Genomic DNA, 26,859 nt, shown 5'->3' with positions numbered 1-26,859 from the left:
TTTATTAATTCATATTTTTATCTATTTATTATTAATTTAAATTTTTAATTATTTTATCAATAAATAATTCTATTTATTTAATTTTAAAGCTCTATTTTTTAAAATTTTATTTTAATTAAATAATGTAATTCAAGTTTTAATTCATAATTACTTGTCCTTTTTAATTTTAAAAAATAATTTAAAATAAATGATTAGATTCAACCTCAATTTAATTAGAATTATATTAAATTTTAGGTTGTTTTAAAATAAAATAAATAAATTTTTAAATATTAATGAAAAACAATTAGTTAAAGAGGGACACTAATGATCCATAAAATTTTAAAATTTTAAATATTATTTTATTAATGTATGCTATTTTATTAATCCTAATTAAATAATAATAATAATTAAAATAAAAAACTTTTTCTAGAAGCTTCTCTCCATTCTATTGAAAAGTTTTCTCCTGACAACCCTCCGACGTACCTACCGTCGTTTCCCTCTTTCTCTTTTTTCCCTGGCCGCCAATTCATTTTCCTTTTACCCCTTTGCTCCGATCGTCTCCTTTCCCCTTCCTCGCAACAAGAAATGCCAACCATGACACCCATGTCGGCAGCAAAACAGCGAGAGAGAGTATCCAATACGGTATCTGATTGGATGGAATCCTAATAGTAATGGTTTAGTTAATATATAATTAAATTTTGAATAAATTTAATTTTGAAGGACAAAATCATGTTGGAGTTTTTTATGGTTTTCATTATCTAAATTTATTTATATAAATAAATAATTAAATATAAATATATATTTTTATAATAATATTTATATTTTTTTAAATAAATAAAATTTAAATATTTAAAAAATTATTAAATTTATATAATATAAATTATTAATTAAAAATATTTTTATATAAAATATTAATTAAAATATATAAAATTAAATGAATTTAAATATTATTCACAAGATAATAAATTAAAAATTTTAATTTTTTATTTAGAAATTTTTTTTAAATATACTAAAATTAAAAATTTTTTTTGATAAATTAAAATTAAATAATTGAAGGTGCAATTATTATAAGTTATTAAGTCACTTTTTGTATCTAATTTTATAATTTATTTTCAGATTTTATATTTTGTTAATTATTTTTATAATATTAATTACAATAGTGACTCATTGCCCTCGAAAGTCTTTGATTTATTCAACTACATTGTCATATTTGTATCCAATACTACTTGGTATTATATTACATGTAGTATGAGATAAATATTAAATTATTAAACTATTTCATATAATTTTAATATATATTTTTTAAATTTGTAATATATATATATTGTGCAAATTTATAGAAATATTATTTTTAAGTTATTTTATTTATTATTTTATATTTTTTTCATGTATTGACTAAAATAATATTTAATGATATATATAAAATATTAAAACTAAAGTGCAAACCTTAATTTTCCCCCTTTTTTTTTTCTCAACTCAATTTTCAATTGGCAAACACTAGTCTTGCTAAATCAAATCCTTGCTTTGCTCTAATCTCTAATTAGATCAAGTTAATTGTTTGAAATATTGCAAAACTATCATAAGTTAAAGTTTTTAATAATTTATTTTGAATTTAATTAGTGATTAGCGTAATTTTTATAGCTCGTTTCTAAATTTTGCTTTATATTTCATTTTTGTCTCTTAACTTTAATTTACTACTAAAAAATATTTAAACTTTAATTTTATTTTATAAAAAATCCTTCTAACTTATTTTAAAGAATTTTTAGTAATAAATTAAAATTAAAGGAAGAAAATGAAACAGGGAGTAAACTTGGGGACAATTACCCAAGTGGCTGAGATTACATAATCTATCCAAATAATCTGTTGCTCAGAACAAAATAAACTCTGCAGCAAGCTGACCTTCCATGATCGACAGCCATACATTTCCTACTGGCTATCTGATACTAAAGCAAAGGAAATGGCAATGCTTTATTACAGAACCAACAATGGAGGAGGAGAAGGTGAAGAAAGCATGCAAACCTCACTGTATAGTAGTATCATTTCCAGCCCAAGGTCACGTAAACCCAATGCTTGAATTCTCCAAGCGCTTACAACACAAAGGAGTCAAGGTTTCTCTAGTTATCACTCGCTTTTTTGCCAAAACTATCACCCATATTCCATCATCTGGATCCACCTCCATTGCCCTCGAAACCATATCTAATGGCTACGATGAAGGTGGTGTAGATGCCATAGTAAATGGCAAGGTCTACCAGGAAACGTTGAGGAGGGTGGGTTCCCAAACGCTTTCTGATCTTATTCAGAAGTTGAATGCTTCTGCCTTCCCTGTAGATTGCATTGTTTATAATTCTTTTATGCCTTGGTGTCTTCCAGTTGCCAAGAAATTTGGGTTGCATTCTGCTGTTTTTTTCACTCAATCTTGTGCTGTTGATATTATATATTATCATGTTTCTCGAGGGCTGATCAAACTTCCCCTTAGCGAGAATGAAACCTTATTGGCTCCTGGATTGCCTCCTCTTCAACCTCAAGATCTTCCATCTATGGATATCAACCTCCTGGTATGACATTCACTTTTTGTTGGAACTTTGAAAGTATTTGCCTCTTAAATGCGGATGTTCTAATTGCTATTACCATAAATCTAGCTTACTGCACTGGAGTTCTATTGGCTCGATGAGTATTGAAAATGCTTCAGATGGATGAGGAATACGAGGGAAATGTTGAGGTATGTGGTTTATTTGTAGTGTAAATGCATTAGTGCGAGTTGGGTAGTATTCCTTGTGTGGATGTGTAAATATGCAACTCATTCTATGTACAGGGAAATGGAGGAGATTTTTCTGTTGAAACAGCTGGGAGCAGGAGGCCTTTTCGTGCTCTCCTTGATGTTGGACTTGTGAGGACAACAACTGGGAATCGTGTTTTCGGTGCTCTTAAGGTATTCTAATGTTCTCCTTAAAACATGCTTTTCTGTTGAGCTTTCTCACTCCATGATGGCAATGGTAACAAGAAACTGCTTTCTTCTTTGATTAGGGAGCTTTGGATGGTGGACTTGATATTCCTCACAGTGACAAGAGTTTTGCAGGATTCAACAAGGAGAGCAAGCAGCTTGATGCCGAACTCCATCGGAAGTACTTCTATGGCGGCCATGTTGCCGCATACATGAGGGTGAGATTTATTTTGATCCAGATATTTGAAGGTTTTACCCAGCATGGTAATCTACATAGAGCCTGTTTAATTCTGTCTGGGTTTATACAGATGTTAATGGAAGATGAACTAGAGAAGTTCCAGACTCACTTCAGTGAGTACATAAAGAAAGGCATTGAAGCTGATAACATGGAAGAGGTGTACAAGAAAGTTCATGCTGCCATACGTGCAGATCCCACAGCAAAGAAGGCGGAGAAGCAGCCTCCAAAGCAGCATAAAAGGTGTGATTCATTCCTACTTGCCTCCACGCACTTTCACTTACTCATCAAACTTTTAGGGTATTCTAGAGTTGGTTATATGATGCACGCAAGGAAAACTTATTGGGACACAAAAAAAATAGCGTAAATTCTCTCTTTTCTGCAGAAAGCAAAACTATCTATGAATTTCTGCTAGCATTTTATAAAGAATTTTTAAGATATTAACGAGACATTTACAAAAGATATCTTTATGGTTTTGATTTTCCTGCAGATACAACTTAAAGAAGATGACCTATGAGGAAAGAAAGGCCAAGTTGGTTGAGAGGTTGACGGCACTCAACTCTGCTGCTGAGGATGATGATGATGATGAGTAAATAAGAGATGGAATTTTGGCTGTTTTCTTCAGCGTTGGTAGGATGGATAGGCTGGGGATTAGGTTACTGTTTGCAGAGAAATTGTGTTAATTTTATTCTTAAAATTAAATGAAACATTTTGTAGTTTCCAGCCAGCAAATGCTTTTTTCTTATAGTAAACGCACTTAATAGAAATATTAGTGGAATGGAAAGCCAAAAGCAGCGATTTTGAAAAGTGATTGCGGAATTTGTATTTGATAAAATGCCCTTACAAGCTTTGACGCCTGTGAAAAAGGGCTTCTTTAAAATTTAGGTCAGCCTGAGAATGTCCCGGATTAAAGGCACTGGACAAGAATAAAAGATCAGAAAAAAAATATTATTTTAAATTATATTAATAATAAAAAAAATAGTTTAAAAAAAAATCACCTGCTATTCAGAAATCCCTCAATCTAGAAATTTTCATGTTTTCAGAAATCTCTTGTGCCCATGCTTCAATTGAGGGAATTAAAAAAACATGAATAATTGGAAGATGAATCTGAACGGTAATAAAGTTCAAAGCACATCATATTTTTCCAAACATTAAAAAAAAAAAAAAAAAAAAGAAGAGATGATGTATTGAAAATGTTTGCTCAGAACTCGTCATTCTTCTTTTAATTTATCTACAAAGTGAAAAACATATTGCATCCAGCTCAATTTCAAGGAGTGGCTGCGTCCTCAATAACTTAATTCCAGCAAACATTAGTCTACTCATCATCATCCTCTGGATCAAAATCTCTAACCTTCACGTCCGCATCTTCTCCATATTGAATGCAGTTGTCAATTTGAGCCAAAACATATTTTATACTGTAACATTAAAACAAGCAATATTAACAATTATATGGATCAATTTTTGCTATTCAACACTGTTAGATATCAGATACTCATCAACATCCCATTTCCACCTATGCTTTTCTTTTCTTTTTTTTTTTAAATTGCCAAGTCATGAATTCTATATTTCAAAAAGGCGAGTAGAATGACCATTGAGATGTTCATAGCAAAGCAACCTTCTAATCTCAAGGCACTCAGACATCAGAAAGACCATAGCAGTCATTAGCATGTCATCACTACAACTGTCATAGGCCAAGGAGGCAAAATATCCCATAAGAACAAACAATAATTCTGTGTATGCCATCAATTGACACAAAGTTAACTCCAAAGTAGGAACAATAAATACAAGTGCAAACACCTACATGATATTCATCTAACAAACTAGTTCGTCAATGATAATTGTACAAAAACAAAATATATGCATAGAACTTCCTAATGGCTAATGCTTTAGACATATGGAAAAGATTTTGGGGATCGTAGAAACATAATTATTGTTGTTGTTCTGGACATAACAAGGTAAAAACTATTAATCCAAAAAGAAAAGCAAAATTGTCTTTATAAAAAATATAAATGATTGATTCTAAGCATATACAAGTGTTTTTAACATAAATAAATTAAACATTCTAAGCATATACATGAGAGAGAGAATACCTGCTTTCCTTCCTCAGGTCAAGTGGCACAAAATTCACCATGCTATACTCATCCACCTGACATAAAGTTAAAATTAACCATTAAAAAGTCAATAACTAAAGAAGCCTTTGGTAAAGATATAAAAATATATATCCAATTTCTACAAGAGGAAGAAATTAATTTTAAGTCAAATGGGAAAATATACTCAAAACCCTAATGGACCTCTAGGGTAGATTCACTATACCTAGCCTAGAGCCTCCCAGTCATGAAAAACTATTCTTTCTTTCTTCCTCTATTGCTTAATCACTTACCAGTTCAATCAAAGCTTTATTTAGCTTTAAAAACTGAGGGGCCATGCGTTGATTCAGTTCTGACAACAAAGCTCGAGGCTCTGGATTCAAGTAACTGAAAGCAGTAAACATAAAAAAAAATAGACATGAATATTCAAAAATAAAATGGTAAAACAGGCATACACAATAGGAAAGGAGCCTACTCTTCAACGTCCTTTTTGTTGGTTAAGAGGTCCATTTTGGAGAGGATATTAACATGAGGCAATTCAAGTTGTACCATTGCAGAAAGGGATGCCATACACCCACTTATAAACTTGGTCACATCTGTGATGAACTACACAATTACGAATTGTAAGAGAGTGATCAAATGAAAAGGCAGCATGCAACAAAGCGTTAAAAAGAAAATAAAAAAAAGGTAGAAGCATAACAAACCTGTGAATCAATTAAGTACACAGCACAGACATTGAAATTTTTACGCTTCAAGTGCTCCACAAAGTTCCGAAGCACCGGAACATGTGAAAAAAGTTCTATCTGGCCTATAATGAATATGATGGACATAAGTTCCATAACACCATTACCAACTAAAAGAAATATATAAAAAATTACAACAGCAAGCCTTGATCTTGAAGCATCATTATCAAATATTACATGTCAAAGCATGTGTTGCATATCATAAAAGTCTAAACAAAAGGGATAAAACAATGAATTTAGGAATCTTTAGATTCATTCTCAAGCTTTTTCATAAGAATATAGATGAATCATTACCTTTAAGACTAACGCCATTATGAAAATTAGCAATCTCTATTGTATGAATTTTATATAGTATCCAAAAGAAATGAGATCAGGAAAAAATATTGAGGTATGATACTGGTAGACACCCCTTTTTTTATTTATTTTTGGGATAATCTGTAAAGAAACCTTGATGTCTTCATTTTCACATACTTGTGCTATTGGGTAAGATTCAAAATGAAGTCTCAGTCACAAAAAGGTAATGACTTCTACCATAATTTGTATTCTGCATGATGGTGATCATGACAAAGAAAGAGTTGCATAAATAAGGTAAGCCACCCATGGTAAAGCTACCAACAAGTATGAGGCTTAGGCAACAAATAGGCCCCATGACTAGGACATTATGCTTAATAAGGCAGGAGGTTGAACAATGGAGCTATGTTTTTACTCTAGCAACAAGTTGCATACTCATTGCTGGGACATCTTCTCCATTTTTATGTTTAGTCTAGGCATTACAAGTTAAAAGTAAATAAATGGAAAAACTAACATTATTTTGGACAAAAAGGTCTACGCAGCTACAATGAAGAAACATTATTTTTAAAGTCGATAAAAGAATAATCAAAATTAAGTAAAAAAGGGTATCCCATACAAGCATCAGGGTGTATCAATTGCATCACCAGGACATGAATGCCAATTTTATCTCGGTAGTGCCACTACTATCCATACAAAATAAACAGAACACCAAATAAAATTAGAAGTTGACCATTCAATAATCAATGTGTTTGTGTTTTACTCCACTTATCTAGAAACAGGTCCACACATCTAACATGTCCATTAGAAAGTAAAGAACTCTCCCAGTAACAACAATACAGGAGGGAGAAAAGATCTACTTGTGTCCTCTTTCCCATCATTTGCACTTAATACATACAAGTGCTCTTCAGGCATATTTTGAATTATTGCATGCATGGTCCTACATAAACACACGAGGAAAATATGGACACACCTGGGCAGTCAAAAACTAGATAGTCATCATCAGTGTAATTATCCAGCTGTTCTGTCAACCAGTCATCCAAATTGTCTTCAAGCTCTCTATCATTCAGATTAAGGCCATTCAAATGACTCCAAAATTCAAAAGAATGGAAAAGAGCCCATTCTCATAATATTAAAGCACAAAGAAATGCCACATACAGAGCACACAAGAGGCAATTAAACTGTGGTACACATCTACGCTCCCACACCAAGCATAAGCTTTTTTATATGGAGAAGATTTCCATCTATGTAAGAATATTAGATAAAATGAACAAAGGGAAGCAATTTTTAATTAACAGTTAAAAGAATAAAAGAAGACCCAAGCAATTGATACAAAGATAAAAGTCAAGCAATTGACACAAAGAAAAAGGATACTCCATGCAATAAATAAGAGCTCCATTGGGACCAAGACCAAGTTCCTCCATAACATCATCCAAGGAAATGAGTTCCCTGATATCTGCGAGCAAACATGACTTGAAGCTCCAAAACATAACAACCTTCGTCATCAAGGAATCAAGCACGTAATAGATAAACTCAACTCACCCATAGCCACAGGATAATCAAAATGTTCTGCAGCAGGATCTAGGTTCACAATGTGTATTGACCGCCTGACTGTTTCACAATGTTGGTACAAACTAGAGCAATAAGTGGACTGCACAATAGGAAACACATACATAGTCACTGGAGTGTACAACAACACATCATAAATAATAATTCTTGCAAAAGATTGAAGAACTCTTCTAAAACCCCGATTAAGAAACCAAGACAAGAAAGGGCCAGAAGTCAAATAATTGAATAATGGGCAAAAACAAGCGAGTAATAATAGCAGAAATGTTATGTTCATATAAAAATCACCTTTCCACTGCCTGCAGGGCCAATTACAAGTTGTGCATAGCCCATTGTAGCTTCTTCAAACTTCTAGCTGCACTAATCAGGAGCAAAGAGAGCTGAATATCCGGAAATATGAGATAATTGCAACGGTAATATAAGCAGTACACCAAACACCAAAGGCAAACAACAACTGCAGGGTATGAGAGGAAGCCATTAACAGCGCTGTGAAAGATCCAACATGATAACAAATATAAAATTGATTTCAAATTTTCCACCAAACACTATTACAATGAAATTATAAACATTTATAAACCAACCAAAGGGGTTGCAACTGTTAAATTACCGATAATTTAAAACAAAAATGGCATCAATCAACAGAGAAAGAACATGAGACGTAAAATTAAAGACTCAAATCGATTCGAAGCTTGAGTTAGAGGTTACCCAAGGAATGCAAGAAGATTGTAGATTGGGACACTAGGGCTGGAGTGCTAAAGCAGGAAGCTTTTTAGGAGCTTGACTTGAACAAGTTCTAAAAGTGACGGGAGAGACACGCCGTTTTACGTTAGGGCTTGAAGGGTGCCTTTGTTCCAAGAAGGCGGCATTTCAAAACGCACCGTTTAATCGATCGTTCATGAAAACGGTGCGTTTTATTGTCGTTAGTCATCGTATTAACCCACCCTTGGTCTTGGGTTTAATAAACCCAAACCACAGAGAGATTTCGATTACGGCTCCGGCGAGCCTCTCCTTCTTCTTCTCTAGAGAAGTCTTCTTAGTTTGGTTTAAGCTTGCAGACAACCTTGCAAGTTTTTCCCTTTCTTGATGGGTTTCTTTTGGAATTTGCCTATCTAGTTCGATTCATGTGTGATCTTGAGATTGAGTTGCCGTCCAATTGTGACACTTAAGGCATGTTCCTGTGTACTAGAAGAGAATAGCGATATAAGAAAGCAACAATGGTTCGCTTGTTTTTGTCGGAGCCTAACTGGAAAGAAGATAGAGGAGGTGGAGATAGTGGGGTTTCCAAGCAATGGATATTGCTTTTGAACCAATTGGAATCCGTTATCTGGTCGTTGATGACTTCTGGGGGTCGAGCAGAAGCTCGTTTATGGCTATGCAATACAATAGCAGGCATTACTTCCATAACCTCTCGCCAGCAGCGGGACCTATTCGTGAACTTACTAAGAACCAGGCTTCCAAATCAGGGTTTAGCATCCCAGCTTTTGCAAATGATATTTGAAAAGAGGCCGCAGAAAGCAGGGCCTGTCATAGCCGAGAGAAGCTATGTGCTTGAGAAGTTCTTTGAAGGCAAGTGGGTTTTATAAATTATGAAAAGCTTCTAGTCTGAAAATGCATTTTATTGCATGTTTACTTGGTTGATTCTTGCAAAGCTTTCTTTTCTGAAAGAATTCGATTTTCCGGAGTCCAAATTGGCCCTTTCTCTATCTCTATATAGTAAATGTAGCTTCTGCAGTTGAATGCATATGATGTAAAACTGTTAACGTGCATTAATTCCCTTATGCTATTGTTTGATACAGGAAATCCAAAGCGTATAATGCAATGGTTTTCTAACTTTGCTGGTGGTGGTGGATTGGATCATAAAAAAGGTGCCAAAGCATTATCACAATTCGCATTTGTGAATCGTGATATATGCTGGGAGGAGCTTGAGTGGAAAGGAAAACATGGGCAATCACCTGCGGTGGTGGCTACAAAGCCTCATTACTTTCTTGATTTGGATGTCCAACGAACAATAGAAAATTTTCTTGAAAACGTACCTGAATTTTGGTCATCCAGTGAGTTTGCTGAGTCCTTGAGAGATGGTGATATTTTGTCCATTGATACTAAATACTTTGTAGAATTTTTTGTTGGCTTGATGTACAAAGAGGATTCAAATGTATGGGATGTCATAAGTGAGTTTCTTATGGAGGAATCTTTTTCATCTTTGTGTAATCGCCTCCTTATCAGTCTTGAAGAGAGGGAATTGCTCGCTGCTCTAGAATTGCTTCATAGATATTATAGCCTAAACATGGAACCTGTGGATTTTGGTAACTCATCTTGTTGGCTTGATTTTGTACTTTCCAAATTCAATGATTGTGAATCTCTTGATCAGCTACTTCTGTTAAATGCGGTTACAAATCAAGGACGCCAGCTTCTGCGGCTTGTGAATGATGAAGAGTCACAGGAGGAACAAACAAAAATCAAGGACATTGTATCTCAGATCTGCACTATCTCAAGCACTGCCAACAGCTTGGTCCCTTTTCTGAAGGAGTGCTTCAAGATGAAAACCATGGAAGCAACTAAGTTCTTGGGGCTTCAGTCTTGGGTTATTCATTATGCGTTATCGGAGGAAAACTGGATTTCTGAGTCCTGGGAATCTTTATTTTCAAATAATGGTATAAGTTTTCGAAAATCTGATAAATATGCAATGCTACATCATGATGGATTGTCGGAAGAAAATGACTCTGAATTGGATGATGGTGCATCAGTTAAAAGAAAGCATAGGAAGAAAAAGAAAAGTAGAAAAAAGAGGAGAAGGAACTTTGATGATGATGACATCTATGACAATGAGCTGCTGGATCTCCATGCATCAAACAGTCAGCTGGAATTGCAAACAAAGTCTGGAAGTTGGTTGCTCTCTACAGATGGATTTTCTGCATCATGGACCAATGTGAGTTCAATAATCATCTCTTGCAGGAAGTATTTAGATTCTTTTACGCAGTTTTTTTTACCACTGCACTCTATGCACTTTCCAATTGTAGGAGTTAAGAATGTTTTATCATGATTGACTAATATATTGTAATGTAATTGAAAATATTGTTAACATGTTCGAGAGGCTTTTTAATATTAACCAAATGTGCCTTAAACTTGTCAAATCACTTGGTGTTGAATCAGAATATCAGATAATGATCAATAATTATTTCAAGCTAATCCTGGATTTTTCCATATTGAGGCTAAATTGCCTTTCGTACCCATTGACTTAGCTGGAAAGAGATTAATAGTAGTTCTAATGAGTACTGTTATTTTGAGATTTTTGTTTCTAAAAGTTGTAAACGCACTGAAGCTAATATCTTTTCTGATAGTTAGTCACCAGTCTTGCTAGTGTTTTTCATCATTTCCTCTTGCCTCTATCTTGTAGTTGTGTGTAACGAGTACTGATCTTACTCTAGGTAACCAAGTATCTGAGTAACAGTGTACTTATAGATTATCTGATAGTCAATTATGTTCTGCAGGTGGACTTGCCTGAACACCTCTCAAAGTTTTGCTTTTCTGTGTGGATGAAGTGGGTTTTTGCTAAGTGATGCAACTTACTTCATGCAGCCTAGGGTAGGCCATCAGACATCATCTCTAATTTGCTATCTTGATCTTGTTAAGAGAACAAATACAACACTAAATTCTTTTTTTCTTTCTCCCTACTGTTTATGCCACTTCACAAAAGACTTACAAATTGCAGATGCAGGAATGGTTACTGTGGGAAGGTTTTATGCATTTTTTAGTTTCATTTTTCTTTCAAACATTTAAGATTTGATCAATCAATTCCTTCTCAGATGGTAAATATTGGGTTGAAAGCAGAATTCTTTCTGCTGCACAGACTTGAGTCGTGTCTGCTCAACTGATTGATTCAGGATCTGCTGATTTTGTGGGACGTGTTCGTGTGTGTTGGCATTTTGCTAGACTAGACTACTGTTTCCAAAGGTTTTTAAGGTTTGAACTTTGGCAGAAAAAATTCATCTGCAATTATTGTTCTCATAAGGTTTGATCCTGATGCTTTTCTGGCTATTTTGAGCTGCATATACATTTGAAATATCCCAAGTACGGATTGCTGACATTGTCATTTTACAACTTTTTTTTTCTCCTGTGGCTTGGTTTTAGTCTATAGACCTGCATGCTGAACAGCTTGAGATGGGAGAGCCAGCCTGCACACAAAGATTTGCAGATTCACAGATTGGCCATCAGATTTTGCAGACTAGAAAAACACAGATTTCTTCCCCGGTGATGCCATTTTTTGCTAGGAATCTACTTGCTCATATGGTTGATCATAGAGATGGAAGTGAAAAAAGTTCAATAAAAACCAATTTTGTCTATGGAATTGAATTTCTTGGAATGTCAAATTATTCATAACTAAGCAGCGAATCTGATCGTATAAGTTCCAAGTCTCGATGTGTTAATGTAACATCCCTGCTCCAATCGATCCAAATAATTTTCAAAGTCCTAAATCATCTGACCCAAAGTGATTAACTCATGTTACTATAGGAGTCGGAGTGAGGTTATAATATATCCTTTTTTAATATCTCCTGTCCCTCCGATGTAGGACTCTATCCCACCACCAGGTGGTGGGATGTAATAATATCTCTCATTAAATTTTGCATTTGTTCTGCTACGTTGGTTGTGTTGTATTTGATACAATTGCTAAACCAGGATTGGAATTGGATCTTCGAGCATTGTGGTTCGCTTGTGTTTCACTTGTGTCTCGGGTGGTTCCATCTAGTTTCTAATACATTGATTGACCATAACTAATAAAAAAGGGGATGCTGCTAAAATGCTAAAATTTTAATATGCCTATGTAACACAATTAATGAGATGGAATGTATAGGATCTATTTTTTTGGATCTTACAGTTAAGACGGCTTAGCTGTGAATTGGGATTTATGAGGGAGATCATCGACTCCAATTGTCCAAACTTCAGTGCAACTATTCTAAGAAAGATTTACTGTCAATATTCTCTCAAATTTCATAATCTATTGTACAACTAACATAACCAACCTTAACTGACATATCCAGTGGTTGAATAAAGAATATTCTATCCTTTTTTTTTTTTTAATGCCTGCCATATTTAACAATACCCTCCCCTTCTTTCTGGTAGAAACAATACCTACCCTTTAGCCCATTCTTGCCCCGAAGGATGGTGAAACTCAGGGAAATTGCTGTCCGATAAAATTTTCATCCTCCCAAGTAGCATCTGCAGCAGACAAATTTTACCACTTGATTAAAAGTTGAGACACCTGAAGATAACCCTTCAAGGCCATCCTATGTCAGCATCTTTTCTAATGTTTACAGCTATATGACAGGTTTCGAAGAAGTATTTTCTCCTCAGAATGCGCAAGGGTTCAAACATCCACACATGATTCAATTTCATTAAGGCTAAAATAATGACCAGGACACCCATACTTGGGTTTCCAAGAAAGCAAGTTCCCCAGGAGGGCTCAACCAAAAGCATAAAATTGTCTAACAGTTCTTGTGTCTAGCCAAAAGAACTCTCTGCTCTACTACCGCTGGATTATTTGTGTTGTTGACATGCTTTTTTCCTGCTCCGATTGGTTCTTCAATCTTTCCTTTATTTTTCCTTTAATTAGAATAGGATGAGAAGGGGCAGAAAGATCAATCTGCATGTTTGCTAATGTATTTTAAGGAACTTAATTATAAAACCAAATCCAAGAATCTCTGTGTGCCATGCCAGACAGAGGTCCAATTCTGCAAATAAATGACATATACATTAATTATGCAGAGGCATCATATGTTGTGAATAATGACAACATCTATCAACTATTGGATAAGTGTACAACATTTGCCAAGATCTCAGAGAGCTTCATTATCTGGTATCCATGAGATTGCAGTTTCAGCAACATCAAGGCCTGCAAATACAAAAATAAACATCATAAAGGTAAATTGAAGTGCACCTCACATAACATTCCTACAAGCAATATTTAGCAATGTTGTTATGCATGGGTAGATAAGGAATGTACTGATATATGGTAGTTGGTAAATAAACAAATGGAAGACCGGAAGGCATCCTCATAGATAGAGAAGACTCGAAACAGTTTTTCATGCTCAAATAAACTCCACAATTACTGTTTGGACTCGTATTAATGCCAAAAGGCCAAATATAACTGTTAAAAATAAAGCCAAAATGTAATCCACTTTAAGGAAAGGAGAAAACATACATATATATCTTTCCTAGACCTACTTCAATGCCTTCAAAATAACAACACAATGCAGTTCTTAAATGAAACTGTTATGGAAAGTCAATCACTATGTTATGGAAAGTCAATCACTATATTATTTTTCTGTATATTTTGTATTCTGTATTCCTATTTAGGATTTCTTATTTAGGATTTCTTCCTAATTAGTAGAACACGATTATAGGAATCAATTGTATATATATACCCATGTACAGATTAATTGTAATCAATAAGAATCATCTCTTTCTACATGGTATCAGAGCAGGTCATCAATCTAGGGTGACTATTTGTTCTCACTACCCAGCTCAGGAGAGACCTTGATCGCCGACCGGCCGTTTCAACCCCGATCAACATTGCCGGCGTCGTCTCAACCCCCTCATTCCACCACCGTGTGCTGTTGCCTGATCCAGTATAACCATTAAAGGACTTCTGAGGTTTGGCTCTCAGATCCTATTTCGGTATTTGCTTGATTTGTGATTTTGGGTTATTTTGCTGCTATAAGCACTTTGGATTAGCGTTTCGGTTAGTTTTCTTTGTCTCAACAAATGGCAGACAATAAGAATATTATTTCTGATGTGATTCCGGTGATGACTAAGATCACGGAACACAAACTTAATGGTTCGAATTACATGGAGTAAGACTTAGGGTCTATTTGCGTAGCATTGATAAGGATGATCACCTTACTAAAGATCCACCCACTGATGATACACGACAAACTTGGCTAAGGGAGGATGCTCGATTGTTTTTGCAGCTTCGGAACTCGATTCATAGTGAGGTAATTAGTTTAATTAATCACTGTGAATTTGTTAAGGAATTGATGGATTACTTAGATTTTCTGTATTCTGGTAAAGGGAATATCTCCCGTATTTATGATGTTTGTAAGGTATTCTACCGTCTTTGAGAAAGAGGATAAGTCTCTCACGGCTTATTTTATGGATTTTAAGCGGGTATATGAGGAACTTAATGTATTGTTGCCTTTTAGTCACGATGTGAAAGTTCAAAGAGCCCAACGGAGCAATCGTTGTTATGAGTTTTCTTGCAGGCCTTCCTTCGAGTATGAGGCGCTAAATCTCGATTCTCTCGATCGAGATTTCCTCTTTGCATGAAACGTTCACACGGGTCCTTCAGAGTACTCAATCTTCACAACAGTGCTCTTATTAGCCGTAATCCAAATGGACAACGGGGTAATAGAAGAGGAAGTAGAGGAGGAATTACAGCAAGTAATCAGCGTAATGGAGAGGCTAGTTCTAATCGGGACTCAAGAGGAGTCATTTGTTATTATTGCCATGAGCACAGCCATACAAAATATAATTGTCCGCAACTTCAGAGAAAAATCAGCGATCACGGATGGCAAATATGGCGTGAGAGAATTCTCTGATATCTTCCTCTGAGAAAACTATTTTGGTATCTGCAGAGGATTTTGCACAATTTTCCCAGTATCAGACATCTCTAAAGCCTACCAGTTCCTCTGTCACTGCGATCGCTGAGTCAGGTAAATCCACTACATGCCTTGTGTCTTCTTCATCCAAATGGGTTATTGATTGTGCGACGGATCACATGACAGTAATTCTAGTCTTCTATCCGCTTTTCTAATCTCACTTCCTCTCATTACTTTGGTGATGGTTCTACTTCTTGTGTCATGGGTTGCAGGCTGAACCCGACTTCTCAATTTCTTTGTCTTCTGTTTGTGTCTACCAAAATTCTCTTTTAATCTACTTTCATTAGTAAACTTACTCGTACCTTAAATTGTTCTTTCCTTTTTCTGACCGGTGTTTGTTTGAGGAGCTTACGACGGCGTTATTGGTAGAGGACGCGAGTCGTGGTCTCTACATTCGAAAATCATGTACGCGATCGCTTGTTTGCTCCAGTACCTTAACACCTCTTGAAGCTCATTGTAGATTGGGTCATCCTTCTTTGTCTACCATGAAGAAGCCGTGTCCTCAATTTGATCTTTATCGATTACTAGAATGTGAGTCGTGTCGGTTGCAAAACATCATCGTTTGCCTTACGTGTCTAGAGTCAATAAACGGGCTTCATCTCCTTTTGAGGTAGTTCATTCGATGTTTGGGGTCTTTGTTCATTACATCTCAAACCGGATTTCGTTATTTTGTTACTTTTGTTGATGATTACTCGTGTTACTGGTTATATTTAATGAAAAATCGTTACGAGTTGTTTTCTATCTTTTGTGCCTTTTGTAATGAAATCAAAACTCAATTTAATATTTATGTGCACATATTAAGAAGTGACAATGCCAAAGAATACTTTTCAAACAATTTCAGCCTTATATGACACAAAATGGCATTCTTCATCATCTTCTGTGTGGATACCCCATCCCAAAATGGCGTGGCGAAAGAAAAAATCGTCATCTTCTTGAGGTAACTCGTGCTCTTCTTTTCGGATGAAAGTACCTAAACACTTTTGGGCGGATGCGCTTCCACGGCATGTTTTTGATCAATCGTATGCCGTCTTACATCCTTAATGGGGATATTCCTTATACTACTTTGTTTCCTACAAAATCTTTGTTCCCTATTGAACCGTATTTTTGTTGTACTGTTTTGTGCATGATGTTCGTCACGAGTTATTAAATTGGATCCAAAATCTCTCAAATGTGTCTTCCTTGGGTACTCCGGCTCCAAAAAGTACCGTTGTTTCTCTCCTACTCTTAATCGTTATCTTGTTTCTGCAGATGTCACATTTTTTGAGTCCACTCCATTTTTTCCTCCATCATCTGTGTATGAGAGTCAGGGGGAGGAGGATGATCTCTTAATATATCTTGTCAACCAATGTCTAGTACTCTCCCACGGCTGTTCCTTACGTCTCTAGACCTACTCGACCTCCCGTTGTTCATGTTTATTCCAGAGATTGGAGATTCCCGACTCGGATCCTCCACCGGCTACTTCGTTGGGAGATCCTGCCTCATCGATCATGATTACGATCTAGACTTACCCATTGCTCTTCGTAAAGGTAAACGTTCATGTACTTACCCTATCTCTTCTTTTGTTTCTTATAATCAATTGTCTTCTTGTTCTCGGTGTTTTGTTACTTCTTTAGACTCACTATCCCTAATCATTAATGAGGCCTTTGTCTCATCTGGTGGTGTGATGCTATGAAAGAGGAAATAGAGGCTTTAGATGCTAATGGTACATGGGAACTATTGCCTTTACCCACCGTAATAAAGCTATTGGTTGTAAATGGGTATGTCTGATAAAGGTAAATCCTGATGGTTCTGTGGCTAGGTTAAAAGCACGCCTTGTAGCAAAATGATATGCTCAGACATATGGGGTTGATTACTCTGATACTTTTTCTCCTGTAGCTAAACTTACTTCTATTCACTTGTTTATCTCTTTAGCAGCTACATATGATTGGCCTGCATCAATTGGATATCAAGAATGCTTTCCTTCATGGTGATCTTCGGAGGAGGTGTATATGGAGCAACCACACAGGTTTGTTGCTCGGGGAGTTGGGTAAAGTTTGTAGGCTTGAAAGTCTCTTTATGGCTTGAAACAAAGTCCTAGGGCATGGTTTGGGAGATTCGGTGAAGCGATGCAGAATTTGGTATGCAAAAGAGTAAGTGTGATCACTCGGTATTTTATAGGCAATCTGAGTGGTCTAATTCTCTTGGTAGTCTATGTGGATGACATTGTCATCACCGGGATTGACTCTGCAGTATTTCATCTCTTAAAACCTTCCTCCAAACTCGGACCAAAGACTTGGGATTGTTAAAGTATTTCTTGGGTATCGAAGTTATGAGAAGTAAGAAGGGTATTTTCTTGTCTCAAAGAAAATATGTCCTCGATCTATTGACAGAGACAGAAAATTAGGTGCTAAGCCTTGTAGCGCACCAATGACTCCAACTTTACAAGGATAGTGAGTTGTTTGAAGATCCAGAGAGATACAGAGATTGGTAGGAAAATTGAACTACCTTACGTCACTCGTCCCGACATTGCTTATGCCGTTAGTGTGGTAAGTCGGTTTATGTCTTCCCAACCGTTGCTCATTGGGAAGCCTTGGAACAAATCTTGTGTTGTCCAAGGGCGCTCCAGAAGAGGTTTGCTATATGGTAATCATGGGCATTTGAATGTTGAATGTTTTTCGATGCCGAGATCTAAGGTTGACAGGAGGTCAACTACTGGATATTACGTTTTTATTGGAGGAAATTTGGTGTCTTGGAGAAGCAAGAAGCAGAGTGTAGTTTCTCGATCTAGTGCTGAATCCGAATACAGAGCCATGGCACAATCAGTATGTGAGGTAATGTGGATACTTCAATTACTAGATGAGACAGGTTTTAAGACCTCCCTGCCTGTGAAATTGTGGTGTGATAATCAAGCTGCTCTTCATATTGCTTCTAATCCGGTGTTTCATGAGCGAACCAAACATATTGAGATTGATTGTCACTTTATTCGTGAAAAGATTCAACGACAGATCATCTCAACAGGACACATCAAAACTGGAGAGCAGTTAGGAGATATTTTCACAAAAGCTCTGAATAGAGCTAGGATTGACTACATTTGTAACAAGTTGGGCATGATTAACATCTATGCTCCAACTTGAGGGGGAGTGTTATGGAAAGTCAATCACTATGTTATGGAAAGTCAATCACTATATTATTTTTCTGTATATTTTGTATTCTGTATTCTGTATTCCTATTTAGGATTTCTTATTTAGGATTTCTTCCTAATTAGTAGAACACAATTATAGGAATCAATTGTATATATATACCCATTTACAGATTAATTGTAATCAATAAGAATCATCTCTTTCTACAAACCTTACAACTTCTAGAGGCTTGCAATGATGCAAGGCCAAGAACAATGTAGGACTTGCCACCCACAATCCAGATGATGGGCTGGAGAATTGTTTCACCAAACAAGAGGTAGTGTAATAGCGAGTAGCTAATTTATGAATTCTAATATTACTATATAGGGAATTATTGGATTGTCCTTAAAACTCCAGTGAACAGACTCATGAACAATCTGCTTCACGTTACATAAAACTGGATCAAACTATGGTCCTTTAACTCCACTAAGAAGTCTTCGAAAAAAAAATCTTCTTAGGCACTGACAAATGTGAGAAAGACGAACCCTAAATAAATGGACAAAAGTGGAGATTTTTTGCAGAATCTCACAACGGCATTCTGATAGATCTCTCACAATTTGGTTATTCTTCTGTTTCATAATCACTATATATGATACTTTAGTAACCCTCTCAACCACACTGTTGTCTCATCACAGTAGATAAGTGAGAATTGGTTTTCTCTTTCTTGTGAAGTGTATATTTGTGAGTCGCGTAATGGCAACAACCAAGTACATGGGAACTATACAAGAGAAGCCCAAAGGACAGAACAGACAAACTACCAACTTTTTTGAGCCTGCAACTATCCAAGAAATCCGGGAAAAAGAAAATACAAGAAAGAAAAAAACATGAATCCAGCTGTACAAAAATATCAGAAACATAAGCCTCAGTCTTGCAAAGGGCCTAAAGTTGGCTCAAATTCCACAAGATGATGGCTAGATTCCCCAGACCCAAATGGGCAAACCGCATCATTGAGTCAACAAACAAAAAATGCCAGCATTAGGAAAATGATTTCTATGACACCCAGCAAAGTGCAATTGGAAAGAGGCATTCCTGAAATCTCAGCAGCAAAGAAAAAATAGTGACTAAGAATTTAGGGTGTGTAGGAATGAAATGGGTAAAAAGTGGCAAGCATAAATTGTTCAATTAAAGTGTGTCATACCTCTCAACTGAACTAACTTTCAATCCCAAACTATCAAGATAATCAGCAAAAATTCGATCCCATTCAAACAATCAACCAGTCACTCTTTATCCCAAATTCTCAATCATCGTGATTATTCATCTGATTATTTACATTTCAAATGAGAAGTTCAAAAGCAGAATATTTTAACAGTTAAAAACAAAATGTTGCACATTAACCCAGGAATTAGTTACAGGTACATGTTACAAAGATGAGACCTACAAATAATTTGTGTTGACATAGTAACCATAATGAGAGTAAAAGAACCATTTTTTTCCTACATCTAATAATCAATAGTTTTAATTGAATGATATATGACATATCAGAAGCTTACCAGATGAAAAATATAACGGCAGGCTAACATACATTGGACATGAGCTTTTTGAGGAATATACGTCTTGAATTATTGATCCAACTACACAGTCCCGAGGCTGTAAAAAGCAAGTATACAAATGAATTTTCTACATGAAAAGGAAAAAAAAATTAAAAATATATGTTATTAACTTATTGTACAGATAGGACAACTATACAGACACAGAAGTACATGAATCATGCCAGATTAAGGTTTTACCTAGAACACCAACGTCAGATTATTTTATCATCTAATTTGTCAACAATTGCCAGAAAAGCAGGATAAAAATAGGCGGGTATTCAAAAGAATTTCAAGATTAATCTATTGAAAATCTTGGCATCAAGAGATTAAGCACACTAAAATAGTAGATTGTTAACCTCACGTTATGAGCTATGCACAAATCAAACTGCCATAATAACTTTTTCTCCAGCCTTAAATCTCTACAATCTATAAACAATGCATAAATATATTCTTATCTAACTGGTTGAATCTAAGACTGAGTATATAAATCTAGGAAGCATAAATAGAAGAGTCTAACCTTGAAATCCTTGTAGAAGCACAAATAAAGTTCCTGTACAGCACCTTCTGAGCAAACCAGTGATGGGGTTGCATGGAAAGCATTCTCAATGGCAGAGACAAGACCTCCAAGAGGATATTTTTCAGTATTTGAAGGAATATATCCCGCTTCATTCAGTACTTTCTAGCATCAGATATTACATAAAACAATCAGTGGTCAATTGGATAAACCAGATATATTTCCAAAAAAGTACCCAAAAATATTACAGCATGAAATAACTGATATATGCACACAAAGATGACCTAAGATAGTGAATTCAACTTACATACATAATCCAAGTACTGAGAGATGAATTGTTTATAAAACAGATTTGCAACTACAATGAAATAAGTAAATCAAGGAAAGTTGGCAACAGAATTTGTTACCAAAGATAAAAACCTAAAATGGTCTAGGCACTAATTTGATTCACTATCTTGATAAAACTTTATGATTATGTTGTGAGGGAGTATTTAAGATCCAGAGCACTACACCATAATCTGCACTTTCTTTAATCTTGTTCTTCATCTTCTGCTATGATATTCAATATTATAGTTTGCGTTGCAAGTGAAAAAAGCTCTGTAAAACGCATCAAAAGTTTGTAGTTAATGACCAAAATTGGATTCCCACAGCTTACCGTGACATTATACTTAAAGTATACATTAAGGGCTGTTACAAAATAACTGTATTCGTCTTGGACAACTGGAGAGGAGCAAGTCCCATGCTTCTCTGCAAGAAGAAAAGGTCGCAAGAATTTTACAAATAAAAAATATATGCAAGATTGGAATTACAAACAGAAATCCAAATTTCATACAGATTCTTGAAATAGATACATGTGCAGAAAGTCCATCTAGTTACCAGTCAATAAATCATTAGAAATGATAGTGCACATGCAAGGGTGACCAATTATTCTAGTTGATCTTTTAAGGTGAAACGCCATACTATCCCAAACAGATTATTGTTTTCATGATTAGATCAAAGATATTTCGCAGTTTTGAATTAATTCATAACATTAAAGATCATACTGTAAAAATTGAACACAGGTATAGTGTGAAAACTTTTTTCTCATTACAAAACAAAAGCCAAATATTGCTCCCCATTTTGCAGAAAATTGATCATCAAACACAAAGTATGGAGCATACTTTTCTCCCAAGTCCTAAGTCACATGGTCTTTGTGCTGAAATCATGTCATTTTTGCCCTATTTATTTTTCTGCCTAACAGCCCAACAAAATCAAAAAGTTAATAGAAAGTAAATATGGTTCGATAATCTATTCATTTCAACAAATTAGTTGGAGAGAAGGAACACTAGCTTGCATATGGCCCTTTGGTGTCTATGGTCACAACTTTTTCGGATATGATATATGCATAAAATAGCTAATTTTTGCATCCCCATGAGAAGGAACTTGATAAAGAGGGCACTTCTTAGCACTCCCCTTCAGTTAATGTCCAAAAGAAAAGGTAAACTCTATAAGTAAGTCAATTATATCAGGTAAGTAAGTCAATTACATCAGGTAACAGAGCAAAAGTTGAAGATAGTTACCCCACTGCCAAGTGCCAATGCGCATTTCCCCATTTAGCCATCATGAAGCACAGAAAGCAAAGCATATTAGTTTTGAATAATGGTAGAGGATGATTTAGCAATAAACAGTGTCTATAGTTGGCAACCACCTCATGTGCCCAAAATGATCCTTTTGTACCATGACAAGTTGACGATGAACCACAACTTAATGATGGCCAATACTTCTTTAGACCATCAAGCAATGTTGAGATCTGCATGTTGTAATTTTCTTAGGTTCAATAAATAGTAAGAAGTTACAATGAAAAATTAAATCTAATACATGACACAAGACAGAACTATTTTTCAAAATATCTAGAGTAACCAAAATACAATGAATAAAGGCACACATACGATGTACCACCTAAATGTTTTATACTCTCAATTAGCAATATGCATAAAATAGAACATCACCATAATTTGTCAATAATTCTATCACTATTTAGAACTACTTCTCAGTCCCACCATACACCTTGAAGATGATTCTTTTCGAAAACTATTTCCTAATATTTAAAACTCCACCACATAGGCACAGTCTTATCTACATGTATCAGACAAGAACAAAAAAAGATGTAATACAAATTGAAGTATAATAAAAACATACCTCTTTTTCTTCAAAATCCGATCGCCTGCAACAGGCAGGCCAGGTTCCATCGTTATAGTCAGGCCACAGCCCATCTGCAGTACAAGTAAACAGCTAAGCAAATTCCTTTTTGATGCTTTCTATGCATTGAAGAGATGCGAAGGTTAAGTTACTGTCTTACAACAACAAGAAAGCCTAAAACTAAAGCCAAACTCCATCCATGATACAAAACAAACTTTTTTCTGGAAATGATTTAAGAGAGGAAAAATTTTGAGTAAAGACGCTGGCAGGTTGTTTCAATTTAAAAGGCCATGATGAAAACATAGAACAAGTCACTTTGAAATTTCCTAAAAATGAAAGGGATGATGAGCAACACATAAAAAGGCTGTTTCAAAGACTCTGAAAATAGATTTTCAAAAAGAAACAGAGAAAGCCTTCTTGCCCATGTATTTAACAAAAGAAAAAAGAACTCTAAAATGCCAGCAAAGCAGCCCCAAGGCCCCTAACCATCCATTTGGTCTTGGAAATAAAGACAGAGGAGAGTTTCTTAATGGTTTGCAACAAACAAATCAACAGAATAGTACTTACGGATTGTAAATTCAGTTGGAACATTTGAACTGGGAAATAAAACAACAGAGATATTAGTTCAAGTTGCAACGCTTAATTTGCACTACAAAATAAACAAAAACCAGAACACAACCCTGCTAAATGATCAGCTTAAAAATATTGATAAATGCTGCATCAGACTGATAACAATAATCAAAACAAGTGCATGCACTGAAACAAAAGAGGAGTATAAACATCTTTTATTTTAAATGCCGGTAACACGTCTGTCCACAAGTTACATATGCATTAACTTTTATCCATTATTCACTGAAAGTAATCAAGCGATCCTCTGGTTAACTTGATCTTATGCAAACACACACCTTTTACTGAATAAAATAGCAGAAGCAAAAAATATATATATAGATATATAAAAAGCAAGATTACCCAATGAAGACTAAATTTACCAACTCAAAGTTATCAGGATCCTGACTAAGCAAAAGGAGGTTCTACAGAGAAAGTTTTGAAGTGCCAAATCATGAAGTACAGAAAACACCATTCCAATTGACAAACTCTAGACTTAAAAGGGAATTCCTTTGGCCACATGGCCAGCCAATAATCGATCAAAAAAAAGAAAAAATAACAAGCTTTTCTTCTCATAGTCATTCATTTTATTCTTTCTATCAAAAGGGAAAGCCCAAAATAAACTGATACCTCAAAACAACATAATCAATTCGAATTTGAAACCAATAAGATATGCCTAAGATTCATTAATTAGATACAGAGATGGTAAATAAAAACCATGCAAGAAACAGAAGAATAAAAGGTAAAATCAAATGAACCCAAAAGAAATACCCTCGGCAGCAAGCATTAGAGGAGCAGCAATGGCGAGTGTGCTGGCAGTAAGTGCCAGGCCATTGCAGAGCCAACTTGAAATAATCGAACTCTCTTTGTCGTGGTCTCGCGCTAACCTCATCAACCATGCAAAACGATACCATTACGAGGAGGAGGAAAGCAAGCTGAAGATGAAGTAGTGTTGATTTGACAGAGAGAGACGCCATTGATTGAAGAAGTGCTCTGAATGTTACGGAGAAGAACCCGCCGCAAACAATAAAGAATAAATATTTAAAATAAATGAAAAGGAAAAAAAAAGTAGAAAAGGGTATAACGGTCATTGAAGCGTCAGCTGCAGGATAAAAAGCTCCCCACACAGAATATGCCTTTTCCGTTGACGTTCACTTTAGGGAGGGCAATGTGTGTCAAATTATGCAAACTACTCAATTTAGTCCCTGTACTTATTAGAAAATTCAATTTAACCCTTTTTTTTTTTCAATTTAACTCAAAATTTCAATTTAAGATCAAATTAGTTCAAAATTTAAAATTTATGAGTTAAATTTTTTGATTGTTTGATTTAAATAAAAAATTAATAAGTTTAGTTTTTTTAATTTTGAGATTAAATTTTTTTATTTATTGATTTAAGCTCAAAAATTAAGCTCTATTTCTTTATTTTCTTAATTTTTAGGTTAAATTAAACGTAAATCGAAACTTTTATATTAGATTGGATAAAAAGTTAAAAAATAAACTAAATTAAACTCTCAAATAAATAGATGGATGGAATTGAGTTTTAATTAAATTATTTTTTATATCATCTTATTAAGAAAGAAATGAGAGATCTTACTGTGAGTTTTAAAAATTTGTACAATTAATTATTATATTTAATAAAAATAAGAATAAAATTTTAAAAAAATTAATACTCATCTATTTTTTTTAAATGATAAATAATTATGAATAAGATAATTTTTAAAGAATAATAAATAAAAGTGGAATTGTTTTAATATATTCAATCAGTCAAATTTTAAAATAAATGGCTATTTAGTTATTGAATTTTATTATTATTAACATTTTTCTGAGCATAAATTAAATTATTCTATTGTTAGCTTTTATAACGATATTTTGTTTATGTATTATTAGCTACATAAATTGAGGGAATAAATTGAGAGAATAAAGCATTGTTATTAAACTCAGTCCACCTTAGTGTGTTGACTCTACTATAAAATTGGGTGGTTCTATTATTAAACCAAATAAGAAGTTAATTCAGGAAAAAAAAAATTTAAATGACTCGTTAATTGTACCATTGATTTATTGAACAAATAATTTTAAAAATTTTAAAAATATAAATTATATTGATATTTTAAAATTTATAATTTATAATTAGCAAATAAATATGATATTTATCAGCTATAATTTTTTTATTTATAGTAATAAAAAATTGTCAAAAATGATATGTTATTTTTTAGTTTTAATATATAATTAATAATTCATAAATATTAAGAAAATAATTATCCAATTATAATAATATTTTTATTTTACATATTGACTATAAATGCTCATAATAAAAATAATTCAATTATAATTTTTTTAATATTTTCATATAAATTTTAATAATATTATTAAGATATATATAAATATATTCTAATAAATATTGAAATATTAATTCTAAAAATAAATTTAGTTGATTAAAATTATTTAATTATACTAATAAATATAATATTTAATTAATATATTTAATTAATATTTTAATGATTCACCGGTTGAATTAATGATCCGTTGATTTGATTTCTCAGTATGATCAATGTAACGCCTTAACTTTAGGTAGTCTGTACATTCTACTGTTTCGGTGACTAACGTCTATTCGGACAGTCAGAATGTTTGGAACTATACTTAAACTAGAGTGAGGAGCTATAAATAAGCTAAATAAATGTCAAGTAAAATTAAAGAGGAATCAAAGAAATGGAATGCAAATGGGTTAAAGGAGCTGAGATTTTGGTGATGGGTGACCTTACTGAGAATTAACTGAAAGTTCAGTTGCCACCCAAACTCATGGGAAACCCTATGAGACATTTAATTATGACTCAATTAAATGATTAATGATAAAGAAAATGTTAAGAAAATGCAAGGAAATTAAGCCCACTGGTAAAGGTAATTATAACTTGATGAAAACAACGAAATGACATTTTGGTCATTTCACCCTCAGTGTTGAATCTTAACCTAAATATCAATAAAAAAGAGTGAGAATAAAACATTTAAAATAAATTAAAATCATGAATTATGTAGTGGAAAGGGGAAAAGAAAGAAAAGAAAATGAAGTTGAATTATGACATAAGCCTTACCATATGATGACATAAGCATGATTAGGCATGATGATAAAATGACATCATTAAAACTTTAATTCAATTACATGAAGATAAATACATAGCAAGAGACAAAATTGATTAAGAAAAACTATCTTCTTCCTTGTTCTTCTCCCATGGCTGAACCTCTTTCTTCCAAACCTTCCACAATTTTCTTTATTCAAAGCTTCATTTTCTCTTGATTCTCACCATATTTTCCATAATTACCTTCACTAAAATTTATCACAATACCTTGATTAAGAGTTTGGGAGTAAAAAGAAGACAAGGAATTAAAGT

The 26,859-nt window shown here is 34.2% G+C and overlaps 5 protein-coding genes across 8 annotated transcripts; 3 read left to right on the top strand and 2 right to left on the bottom strand.

Annotated features, from left to right (window-relative positions):
* Positions 1-1,807: 1,807 nt before the first annotated feature.
* LOC110646048 (UDP-glycosyltransferase 74G1-like) lies at positions 1,808-2,774 on the top strand. The gene is made up of 2 exons (XM_058129155.1): positions 1,808-2,534; positions 2,619-2,774. Exons 1-2 carry the CDS (start codon positions 1,884-1,886, stop codon positions 2,655-2,657), a joined length of 690 nt encoding a protein of 229 aa, XP_057985138.1. The 5' UTR covers positions 1,808-1,883; the 3' UTR covers positions 2,658-2,774.
* Positions 2,660-3,922, top strand: LOC110646054 (60S ribosomal protein L5). Its single transcript, XM_058128535.1, has 5 exons — positions 2,660-2,698; positions 2,768-2,908; positions 3,004-3,138; positions 3,229-3,398; positions 3,646-3,922. Exons 1-5 carry the CDS (start codon positions 2,660-2,662, stop codon positions 3,746-3,748), a joined length of 588 nt encoding a protein of 195 aa, XP_057984518.1. The 3' UTR covers positions 3,749-3,922.
* Positions 3,923-4,340: 418 nt separating this feature from the next.
* Positions 4,341-8,683, bottom strand: LOC110646053 (uncharacterized). 4 transcript variants are annotated; one of them, XM_021799367.2, is made up of 10 exons: positions 8,545-8,683; positions 8,128-8,293; positions 7,816-7,924; positions 7,648-7,729; positions 7,247-7,332; positions 5,947-6,050; positions 5,718-5,848; positions 5,536-5,629; positions 5,246-5,301; positions 4,341-4,570 (listed from the first exon to the last, which is right to left on the bottom strand). In XM_021799367.2, exons 2-10 carry the CDS (start codon positions 8,170-8,172, stop codon positions 4,471-4,473), a joined length of 807 nt encoding a protein of 268 aa, XP_021655059.2. In that variant the 5' UTR covers positions 8,173-8,293; positions 8,545-8,683; the 3' UTR covers positions 4,341-4,470. The 4 variants fall into 4 exon arrangements, with proteins under 4 accessions (XP_021655059.2, XP_021655062.2, XP_021655061.2 ...); XM_021799370.2 differs by having other exon boundaries at positions 8,128-8,194; XM_021799369.2 differs by having other exon boundaries at positions 8,128-8,325; positions 8,545-8,658.
* A 123-nt stretch (positions 8,684-8,806) lies between these two features.
* LOC110646051 (uncharacterized) lies at positions 8,807-12,184 on the top strand. Its single transcript, XM_021799358.2, has 5 exons — positions 8,807-9,405; positions 9,636-10,765; positions 11,328-11,421; positions 11,643-11,848; positions 11,968-12,184. The coding sequence occupies exons 1-3, from the start codon at positions 9,054-9,056 to the stop codon at positions 11,394-11,396; spliced, it is 1,551 nt and encodes a 516-aa protein (XP_021655050.2). The 5' UTR covers positions 8,807-9,053; the 3' UTR covers positions 11,397-11,421; positions 11,643-11,848; positions 11,968-12,184.
* A 1,298-nt stretch (positions 12,185-13,482) lies between these two features.
* LOC110646052 (ribonuclease 2) lies at positions 13,483-24,502 on the bottom strand. Its single transcript, XM_021799364.2, has 9 exons — positions 24,248-24,502; positions 23,438-23,466; positions 22,871-22,944; positions 22,380-22,481; positions 22,252-22,255; positions 21,348-21,439; positions 20,696-20,857; positions 20,140-20,236; positions 13,483-13,726 (listed from the first exon to the last, which is right to left on the bottom strand). The coding sequence occupies exons 1-9, from the start codon at positions 24,451-24,453 to the stop codon at positions 13,671-13,673; spliced, it is 822 nt and encodes a 273-aa protein (XP_021655056.2). The 5' UTR covers positions 24,454-24,502; the 3' UTR covers positions 13,483-13,670.
* Positions 24,503-26,859: the final 2,357 nt, after the last annotated feature.

This window comes from Hevea brasiliensis, chromosome 10 (genome assembly GCF_030052815.1).
Source record: "Hevea brasiliensis isolate MT/VB/25A 57/8 chromosome 10, ASM3005281v1, whole genome shotgun sequence".
NCBI classification, from domain to species: Eukaryota; Viridiplantae; Streptophyta; class Magnoliopsida; order Malpighiales; family Euphorbiaceae; genus Hevea; species Hevea brasiliensis.
This window is presented reverse-complemented; position numbering and strand designations above follow the sequence as displayed.